General features: G+C 44.1%; 1 protein-coding gene across 1 annotated transcript; it reads right to left on the reverse strand.

Moving 5' to 3' along the window:
- Window positions 1-673: 673 nt before the first annotated feature.
- LOC111859720 (protein FAM83F-like) lies at window positions 674-10433 on the reverse strand. Its single transcript, XM_023842679.1, has 5 exons — window positions 9617-10433; window positions 3440-3607; window positions 2975-3096; window positions 2124-2839; window positions 674-1975 (listed from the first exon to the last, which is right to left on the reverse strand). The coding sequence occupies exons 1-5, from the start codon at window positions 10061-10063 to the stop codon at window positions 1926-1928; spliced, it is 1503 nt and encodes a 500-aa protein (XP_023698447.1). The 5' UTR covers window positions 10064-10433; the 3' UTR covers window positions 674-1925.
- Between the last annotated feature and the right edge of the window lie 717 nt (window positions 10434-11150).

Raw genomic sequence — 11150 nt, forward strand, 5'->3', positions numbered from 1 at the left:
TACTTATGTAAAGGTTCGTCCATTATTTCCACCATCGAGGTTAAATACCTCCATGTAAATACAGAAACTATTTAATAAATTAAGTGGTCTATTGCGCAATGTTGAATATCAGTTTTAAACCTCGTTTGTTCAGATGTATTAATTGGGTGCATCTTGAGATTTACTGCCATATGATGGTGCAAAGATTTAACAGTGGTTCACAAAAGTATTTGCTGTCAAGCGCTTCAGCAAATAAGGTGAACTTAATTAGTCTTAGTACCCATATGTTTGAGGATTAATCTGTCATTTCAGTACGCTGGCTGAAGGTAGGCCTACTGGCCAAATGAAATGTTATGTAAATCAGATGTTGAGTGTGACAAAACGCCTGTGACTGTTGCCTTGGTTAAGTCATTATCTCAAACACAGCTGATAAATATGACTTCTCCTCTATCTAAGATGGGCTTCTTGATAGAGCTTAAGTCTTGTTTATAGTCGGAGTAAAACTTGCATTTCCGTTACAAGAGGAAATGCACTGGCTTATCATTTCTCAATTCACCCGCCTTATTAGCAAACTACCATATCAAATGCCTTGTTTGTCGGCAGCAGACAGGCGAAAGAGTCCGATAAGCATTAATACCATGCATTGTAGGCATATGCGTTAATGATCATTAAGTAAACCACTGAAGAATGCAGCGACCCCCTTCTTTATTTTATTTTGACAGTTTTAACGTAAAATCTCACTTCTTGCATTCATGAGTCGAATCACATGAGGAAGCGAAAGCCGCCCTGGCGGTCTCATACCCGTCTGAATGTCTCATGCGCCCTCTGGTGGCCGCCTTCAGGATTACAGGCGAAATGACAAGCAAGAGCACAGGGAAGTACCAAAACTGCAGTACAATAGAATTACACAATTTCCCTCTGGTAGTATCAAAACATTTGTCTATTTTATTAAATAGAAACCTTAGGATTCCGGCTGGAATTGTCAACATTCTCTCTTGTAAAAGCTGAAACATAATATGAATGCATTAGGAGTAGAGAGATGGCCTGTTTTTAAATTATACAGCATGTAGTTGTGATGCAAAGCTTCCCCTGACAGACAGGGCCCCTTCCTGTTGGGGCATTTCTCACCCTGAGCCGCTTTACATCCTCACAAGGCGACACATGACCCTGATACGGCATGCATACACACTCACATGCATTAATTCACAATCCAGCCCTTTAGTGAAAAGTGAAAAAGACAGATCTCACCCAGAATATCATTCACCAATCACCAAGATGGCAACAACCTCTTACTTAACGTCTTAGGGGTTAAAACATAATCACACATATGGTTTAATTTAATTTCAAAGCTCGGTCAGCATTTGACCGAAACACTCGTTTCCAAGATCATTTTTTCCTGTTTGACAGACACTTTTATCAAACAGTTAAAATTGACTGTTGACTTGGTTAACCCAGACATTAAAAAGGGGAGTGCCTGTTTCACTGTTCAGTGTGGAAAAGTCAAATCAAGCCTTACACCCAGCCTTGGGAAGGGGCCTTGCCCCCTTGGCGAACGAGGCTGCCCTCTGCAGGCAGGTTATGGTAAGACTGGCCAAAAATAGCTACCTTTTTTCACCCATGTATGGCCACTGAGGAAACACAGAAATACTATTTTGCGCACCGTGATTCTCCTTTTTTTATGGTCTTTGGCACAAAACCAATCTGAGGTTTTGAACCATAACATTTTTGCTACTCCATGTTGTTATCAGGACTGAAGTGTTGAGGATCAAGTACCAGCACGATGACGTAAACTTACCAGCCAGCCTGGCTGGCTGCCCGCAAGTTAAAGTTAAATATATTGCATTATTCTACCATAAGTAGCTTTGATACCCATTCAAGTTTCTCATTTCAAATTCTTGGTTCTGCAAAGAAGATGCCAGCGAGTATTTGCCCACATATCCGTCATATCAGGACACCGCGCACTGCTTCTTTGAGGACTGCTTCCGCTCCTTCGACCCTAAAAAGAAATGATGGATACGTAACTGACAACGGTTACCTAGCTAGATAGACTGATTTAAAACAGGGCGACCAAAGGCATACAAGGTCATTATGTTTACAGACACGCACAGCACCAGGAGATTTGAGGAGATCATGCCAACCCTCACCGTCATCTTCGGCAGAGGTAACTGTGTGCAGAGATGTGCTGTTTTGGCTCAGTTTCCGGGATTTTCCCTTGGACGGCAGGTGCTGCTCGGGCTCCATTGTTACAGCGCCCTCTGTGGCTGAGGAGGACCCCGAGGGTGAGTTCACGTTGTTGGCTACAGTGTTTTGGCTTCTTTTTTTGAGGATGAACTTTAAGGAGGTGCGGTGCTTCTTGGTAAACGACTCCTCAGTCTTCATGGAAGCCGTTTTAGGTTCTGGCAGAGAGGTGGGGGTTTCATCGGTGGGTGGGGCGAGATCTTCTGGCTCTTCGTTGGACTGTAGGAACTTCTGAAGGACCAGCTCGGAGCCTTTGATTTCAGGCTGCTCCTCTCCTTTACTAGAGTTGTTGCTGTGCCCCAACTGGTTCAGAGAACCCCCCAAAGCAAGCAGGTACTTGGGATTGTGGTACTTGTGAGCAGGAACCCGGGGGTTGATCTGCCGGGGATCCCCGAGGCTCACCTGGAAGCGGGTAGTGGACATCACAGATGGGGGCCTGCGATTCAGAGTGGAGCGGTTGGACATGGACAGGGAGGGCTTGGCGACGTGGAACTCCTGGTAGAGGTCCAGTTCCTCAGAGACGGCATACAGCTCTCGGAAGTCCTGGTCATAGAAGTCCACCACCTGCCCCGTCATCAGCGTGATCATGGTCCTGTTCAGCCGCGACGAGCTCCAGGTGAAGCTGAAACAGTGAGATGATTTCAAGACGGCAGCACGACATGCGACCAGATGGGCCCTGAATGTGAAATTATAAACTTGATTCTTATGCAAGCTGCACGCCAATGACTGACAACACATGGAGAAAAACAATCCAGACCTGTAGGATCCGAACATGACCTTTTCCCCATCCACCAGCATGTACTTATTGCACAGAGAGCCGGGGAGCTTCCCCTGGGTCAAGGCCATCCCAAATCCTTCCACTGTCCGCACACGGAGGTTCTGAAACGGCCACATGCACATCAGCCAGGGGGTGACTGGAGCCAAACCCAAATCATGCTCTGCATCTCAGGGTGCAATAACTCAGCAAGATATTCAACAGTCTTCAGGTACAGTTGCTGCATTCTAAAAGACCCCTAACAGATGTAATTTTGACAAAGATGTGTCTCTAATACCATACTACTCAACTGCAAGCAGACACAATTATACTTCGCGATAATTTGGTGAAGAATTAACACGTGAGATTGGAAATGCAGAAAACATCTTGCAACAAGCTTGCTTTCATTTTAGCTCTATTGCTACGAGCAGAGATAATGTCTAGATGCATTTAGTCATAGTTCTTTACCTGTAGGTGCACAGTGCCGACCTGCAGCCGGGTGCACATATCCAGGAAGTGCGGCACCCCCCTGGCATCCAGCACGATGTAAACAGACACCCTGCGCTTGGATGCCGCATCCAGCAGGTCCTGTAGGATGTGCAGGTCCGTGAGAAGGTCCATGACCACTGCCAACAGCTGAAAAAAACAACAAGGCAAATGGAAGAGGGTTCAAAGCTTTACAGGTATGAAGGGCCAACCCGACTCTTCCGGGGGCAGTAAGGCGGATTCACTTTGCCCGAGGGCCAGTGGGTCACTAACAAAATTTGCCGAAGGTGGTGGTGCTGACGATAGAGTTTTCCCGGTGGGCAGGGGATATGCTGGCATGGGGGTCCCTGATTTTATTTAGAATTTGGTGATCAGTGGTCATTGTTGACAAACCACAGCACACAGTGCACAACAACAAAATGTGTCCTCTGTGTTTAACCCATATGTGACATAGCAGGGGGGGGCAGTGCTGGGGGGCGGTACCTTGCTCAGGGTACCTCAGTGGTACCATGCTGGTCGGGGATTTGAACCTGCAATCTTTCGATTACAAATGCGCTTCCTTAACCATTAAGCCACAACTACCACAGTGAAGCTCTGCTGGTACAAACCTCTCCATGTTACGTGGCTGTGTTCGTAGTCACCTCACAGACCACGAGTTAGATGGCTCCTTCAGCCTAACAACAGCTCTTAAAACAATGAGACAGTCACAGTATCATCCAGCGTTCAGTATGGCAGATCAGAGCCCGTACTTCAAAGACCAAAGGAACACGAGCTGTGAGGAACAATAACGCACAATAGGTTTGGAAGAGTAAGAGAGTATAATGGCAGGCAAGTAAACTGCCACCTCGGAGAGCCACTGGGGTCCACGACTCTGTCGATGATTCAGAGAGACATTTACAGGCAGATATAGGCAGGTCAGCCTTATAACTCGGGCTAGGAATGCAGGCCGGAGAACCTTCTTTTCAAAATATGCAGTAGACTATTATATTAGACTCTTCAAATCACGGTCCTCAAGGTGTGAGCCCTGCTGGTTTTCCAGCCTTCCTTTACCTGTGAGTCAGGTGTGAAGCCTCTGACCAATCAGAATCAGTAATTATTAAACTAACTACCTGGGAGAACTGAAAACAAGGCCTGGATTCGGAATTGAGGGCCAGATTTGAAGAGCCCTGCACCAGACTGCTGACTCAAAACAAAGTTCGTATTGGTCAAATAAGTCAAAATGCTTCCATAAACTGGTTACTAACTCCTTCAAATTTGGCATACTGTGAATAGTTTCTCAGTTTAAATAGTGTTGGTTTAGCTTATACGTTGTTTGTAGGAACACAGTCAAGTTGTTTAATACACTCAAACTGATGCTGTTGCAATTGAGTATGTGGGTAGAATTTATATATAGTTGATAAATAAACCGTAAATGTTCCAGTAGTCAAGAATAAGAGGCATTAGGAGATTAGTAAGGCATCAAACAGCTCAGGTTACTCTGACTACCATCCCTGAGGGGTAACGGGCACATTCCTGTATACAGTTTCATCCTCGTCTTTAATTCCTGCATCATCCTTTTTGTTTTCTCTGGAGGGCTTGAATACCCATCCACAATAAATATTTAGAAACTAAATACATGTAATCTATTTGGAAATAGGATTGATGTGTTTTTTTAAGCCACAAATATATTGAATTAACCCTAACCACCACATTCACAGTATAAATAGTTTACAGAAACCATGTTTACTTAGAAGAGCTGCTTTACTGGCCAACTGCGTGCTGATGGATGGTTCACCAATAGGTAGATGTTTGACTGACGTAAGGCAAACTTATCTCTGTACACTCTGGTGTACAGTAGCCACAAGTACCACCGATATACCACATAAAGGGACCATGATACATTTAAATGCTCATAAAATTACATTGTATCACAATGCATTGTTTTATTGGGTTGCTATCCTAAATGTCGATCCTTGTGCCGCAGTTTAAATAATGATAGGAATAGTAACAGGACTAGAAGGTGAAGTAAACAACAGGGGTAATGTGGCCAACAGGCAGTGACCCAAACGTGCGAATTAGTCATAAAATGTCAGGAAACAAAACAGATTTTTCTGCCTAATTTAAATCTGTGCTGGCAAGGGTGAGTTCACAAGAATCCCTGAAAAACTGGTCGGCGTGTTATGCCAGTAGCATGCTAGGAGTGATAAGTGAAAGTGAAATACCTACTGTGCTATTTGTTTAGCAACAAGACAGAGTCGACTGACAAGCAGGAATGCAGCTGCAAAGCCTGTCAGGGAGGTGAAGTGCTTGAGACGTGGTTTGTCTCTATAGGGAAAGGCTACAATAAACTTCCAAAGAAAAGAACAAGAGTATTCAGGCCAAGCGATCCAGGTTGTCTTTGGAGAGGATTTGTCGAGGAACTTCTTTGCTGCAGTTGAATGCGTCCTGCCGGCTGCTATAAGACTCAGATGACAAGGAGAACTTACTGTAATTCTCAGCGTTTTTGGACACGGCTGACAAAGAGGCACGCACCTCCAGTCATGAGGAACAAGGAGGAACTATGATCAAGGGGGTCAAGCTGGCTTCCAAATTCTCGTGCAGACTTGTTTGGTGGGCGTGGCCTACGAGCTCCTAGTGATATCAATGGAAAAAAGGAACAAGTTGGGACTTGTTTCACTTTGGGGGAAAAAAAAAAAGAAAAAAAAATTGTCAAGCTGTTGACATATTGCAAGGACCCAGGCCAAACATCCTGGTCGGAGTGAAACATTGCAGCCTAGCACTGGCCACTGTGCTCAGACCCCCCCCCCCAGGTGTTTCCTGAGGAGGAAAGGAAGTGAGATGTGCTGCTGATGTGACGGAACAGGAAGGAGGGAAGAGTCAGCAGGGTGTCTGGAAGCATCATGGAATATGACGGATTTTGATGATTAATGAATTTCAAAAAAGAAATGGTGTCTCTCTTGATAAGATCAGTAGATTTGCTGTAGATTCTAGAGTGATGATGAAAATGATTACACTTTTTATTGAGCCCAATATTTGCCATCTTGCTCCCTGGAGACGAGAGTGATTTTTTACATCGGCAGCGAAGGGCAGCCACCCATAGCGGCACCCAGGGAGCTGGGGGTTAAGGGCCTCGCTCAAGGGCCCACAGATGTGCCGAGGACCGGCTACGACCGGCACCCTGATCACAGGCACAGAGGCTCAGTCCACTGAGTCACACGCTGCCCACCAGTCGTGCACCTATGTCAGTAACAAAGTCAGTGTGGTAAATGAAAGTGAATTATCTACCCTGTCATTTAGGACTAACCCTCACCAGGAGCTCGTCTGATGAATCAGGCCTTGGCGTGAACATCAATGGGTGCCGAAGGGCGGAGATGATTTCCCGGGAGGAGGGTTTATTACCACCCCAAGAATCCAGCATTTTCAGCGTACTAGACGTCAAGGGCAACTCCGTAATGGCCAAGACATCGTGAATTAAGTGTAAGTCAGTATGGGAGATCGGTTCCAGTCCCTCTGGAGCAATGGCCACAGGTTGTTATAGCTGAGAAAAGTGTCAAAAGATGTAACTGGATTGTGGGGCCATACCCTGAACATTATGGTGAATCATTTCTATGTAAAATTATTAAATAGATTTTTTTACATTTCACAGAGCTGCCATGACATCCCCGGCACACAGGAAGTCCTAGATGACTTCACCCTTGGGCCAGATTTAAAAATTATCCAGCGTGTAGAAATTTTGTGATAGACATGTACAAAAAGTGTGAACCTCCACTTGAATCGCAGGACATACGGGGGACACTTTTATACAGGACTATGTAAAGCACGTATGCGGTCAGCTGAGCTAATCTCTGAAATATCTCACGAATGTTCAGAGCACAAAGTTCAGAGCTTGACACACCCACTGTACCAGGGCAGACATACTTGGAACCAGGAAATGTTACCGTATTACATTAAAAAGCTGCTTGCAGTTCATCCCTGGTATATAAAGCTGGATTTTCCCAGCGCATTTCATATTTAATATCTTTTTGGAGTTACGACTGCCAGGCCCCTATATGGCCATGTCCTTAACTGTTATATTCCCCAACTACGCCTCATTGACTATCAATGAAGAAAAAAAAAGAAAAGAAAAACACCAGTATCATCATTTCTAGGGAGGAAACTCCGGCCGCCTACGCAAGTGAGGAGCCCCAGAGGCCGTCGATGGCCCCCAGCGTCTTCCGGCAGACAGAAACAATGACTAATGCTCAGGCTGCACTGCGAATCCCATCATGCCGCGGGTTCTGCCTCGCTGATTCACTGCCTCTCTAGCAGAATGACTTTATTAAAGTCGATCTGGCACGAGCTTGGGCCACAGGCAGAAACAAATGAAGTAATTACCTGAGTCCAAACAAACGAAAGAGCCGGTATGGAGGTGACAAAACATTTCATACAAAAACAACAACCGGTTTCGGTTAAACCAGAGTCTCCTTCTTGGGAAATGTGTATGTACATGTTGCATCATCACAAGTGAACCCCCCCGATATCTATACAATGAGTTGCTACTATACTAGTAGGATATCTTCATTCCAAGCATTCACACTAACAAAGGAGACCCAGACCTCTGTTATCTAATCGCCTCATTCCAGTAATACCAGCGGAGGCAGACTCGTCATTGGTCGTTCACCTAATGGTCCAGGTCACACATCAGACTACATTATATCAACTTTCCCAGGGGGGGGAAATTCTAGGTGGTCAAACTTTCAGTTTACACCCCATAGTTCAGGCCGATTACTCATTGCGTTTCATAGCCAGAGGCACACTGGTGTGCGTGCGTGTGTCACTGGAAGTGCGAAAGAGGACCGGTGATCAGAATGAACGTGTGTCAGTATTCTAGGTAGCTACAGGCAAGTTTCCTTGTTACACCGACCGGCACAAACCTGTTGCCCGACAGCCTGTGTCGAAGCCAAGAAAAGTACTCAAAGAGGGACTACAAAACCAGCAGCGAACACGTTCTGGGTGTGTGCAGTTAAAAACCAGTGCCAGTAACACAATGGAGTTCCCCCCCCAATTATATTACATTCGCATGTCTTCATTATATAACAAAACAAAATGACAGTATACATTAAATTTAATTTGTGATTTCTACCTAGTCTTGTAGTAAATGTGCCTGTGGCAATTTATTCAAAAAAGTGTTTCCTTTTCTATTCTTCTACTCAGTATGTCTAAGACTGGTGATTTTAACAAAAAGGCAGTATGACGCTGTAATCAGAGGGTTGTCGGTTCATATCCCAGCATCAGCAGTTTGATGTCACTGCTGGGCCCTGGAGCAAGGCCCTTAACTGCTCCCATTCAAAGAGGTGTCACTTCGGATAAAGGTGTCTGCTAAACAGATAAATAGTCAGCATTTACCGTTTTGTTTCCGCCCCCTTTAGAAAACTAACCATATTGATATTTTTGTGAAACGTTATCATACCTCAGAGTTTCAGGGCTCATGCCACATGTGAAATTAACGTCAATCGTTACTGTCTAAGGTGAAGACTCATTTCCTGTTCTTAATAAATTAGATGTGTCATTAGGCTTTACAGTAAACACATTCTTCTATACAGACAAACTGGAGGCTTGAGTAACTGCCGCTTCCTTGACAGCATCTCTTAAAATCATGTTTTAGGTCTCATGAGTGCGAACCGCACGCAGTAAGTCAACAAAATTAAGACTAATATTCTTGCAGTTTTCGGTCATTTCATGAAGTCTGCACGATGCCCTGCAGTAGGTTTTTTTTTTTTTTTTTAAATAATCATTGAACTACAGTACATCGGCCTCTGATAGCGATCCCACACCGTGGTAACAGAAGCCATCATACAGCATACTTTCCAAAACGCCACATGTCAAAACTTCGTCCAGGTAACACCTCTGACAACATTTATATGGCAGACAAGAAATATTTTGGGGATTGATGATGTATTACCTGCCTTTAAATAAAAACGGCTCTTTTAGATTTTTTTTTTTTTTTTTTTTTTAAAGATTTTTACATGTTTAGTTGTATGTTTAAATTTACTTATGTCATGACACCACCTGCACCAAAAGAAATTCCTTGTACTTCTCTGTACATGGCGAATATGATTCTGATACTGATTGTAAATGTATGATTACTGCCCATAAAGAGTTTTTATAGATTGTTATATCGTCCACCTTTCATCGGCCTACCTTACGGGACTCCTGGATCAGTTTGCGGACCACCTCTTTGATAAAAGGCTCCCTCTCTTTCGGGGGATGAGTGTAGACATTGACCCGGGTCAACCCTTTATACTTTGCGCCGTCCGACCACCCGATGTCCAGGGGCGGCACCGCAGTGTCCGACAGCTCGGGCCAGTAGGTGGACCGCTCCGCCTTAGACCCGGCCCGCTCCCGCTTCTCGTTCCGATCCGCTTCATACTCCCGGAAAGTTTCCCGGATCAGCTTGACCTCTCGGGCGCACAGAAAGTCCTTCATGCGGTCGTCCTGGAGCCGGTTCTTGAAAGCGCTGTCCCCGTCCCGCAGGAGCTCCTCCAGGGCCGCCCTCTGGCCCTCGCTATAATAAAACTGCGGCTTGTTGTCTGTTATTTTTTCATTCACGGTATTATCGTCCATGCAAAGTAACTGGGATTCGGCCATCGCGGCTGCCCCTGATCCCGGCGAGTTCACGCTGCTGCCTTCTCTTGCTGGAAAAAAAGTATCTACAAGTGCAAATGAGTGACGAAGCCTCCTTTTCTTTCGCTTTTTTAAAGGTGGGGTTGAAAAACGTCAGCAAGAAATGACACAGCATGCAGGAGCGCTGCTGGTGCGCGTCGCCTACATCCCGGGACAGAACCGGGGCATTTCAGCGAAGCCTAATACTCCCCGATCCCTCAGTAACCAGTGTTACAGGCTGATTTATACCAATGATACAACATTTTAGGATTTATAATTTGACGTGTCGTTTTACCGAAGCTGACTTGAGATTACAGGCTAGCAGCCACAGGTGCGGCAGGATCGCTTTCAAGGACACGTGACAAATCATTACTTCCCCCGTGCTCTTTTTAAAAAGGCGATTATTTGGTATGCCTGTATGATTAACATTGTTTTAGAGGTAATACAATATTAGCAGAGATATCTAGTTATTTATATGTAGTGTTTAGTGTTTTCCTTTTAATTTTGATATGTATTTTTGTAGTTTGACGTAATTAGAAAAGAATTAGGAACAGAAAATAAATTTCTCCTTATTGACTCTCATCGAATTAATCATAAGGGGAAGAAACAGCAGAGTCGGCTAGGTTCTTGCTTCGATTCGATTTTGTTTAATTGAGAATATAGATTTATAACACACGGTGGATTGAATCTAAACCAAGTCAGTTTCCCCAGCCTTCTTTTGTCACTGTCTTTTCCGATTTAAAAGAAATACATGTATCTAAGAAAATTCAATTGAACTCATTCTTAAAAATGAATTTTACATTGTGTTAGACAACAGTATTATTATTATTATTATTATTATTATTATTATTATAAAACTAGGCCAATTTAGATTGTCCAGTGCTGGAACAATTAAAATCTCTGACAAAAATAACTATCCAGATGATTTACTTTATATTTTAATTATGTCTGAAAGTAATAAAAAAATTCTGGGTAAATGTTGTTTTAAGTTAAAACTGTAATATTAGATTCCCATTCAGTTTACCATCTACTTTTAGGTAATAAATTGTACTCACCTTAACACATACTTGCG

This window comes from Paramormyrops kingsleyae, chromosome 5, assembly GCF_048594095.1.
Source record: "Paramormyrops kingsleyae isolate MSU_618 chromosome 5, PKINGS_0.4, whole genome shotgun sequence".
Classification (NCBI taxonomy): Eukaryota; Metazoa; Chordata; class Actinopteri; order Osteoglossiformes; family Mormyridae; genus Paramormyrops; species Paramormyrops kingsleyae.

What these genes read in the sequence shown, in the direction of transcription:
- LOC111859720 (XM_023842679.1), bottom strand. Translation starts at nt 10,063, where the DNA reads ATGGCCGAATCCCAGTTACTTTGCATGGACGATAATACCGTGAATGAA. An exon ending in TCGGCACTGTGCACCTACAG is followed by an intron (nt 3,097 to 3,439) that starts GTAAAGAACTAT and finishes TGGCCGTTTCAG; the next exon opens with AACCTCCGTGTGCGGACAGT. An exon ending in GTCATGTTCGGATCCTACAG is followed by an intron (nt 2,840 to 2,974) that starts GTCTGGATTGTT and finishes TCACTGTTTCAG; the next exon opens with CTTCACCTGGAGCTCGTCGC.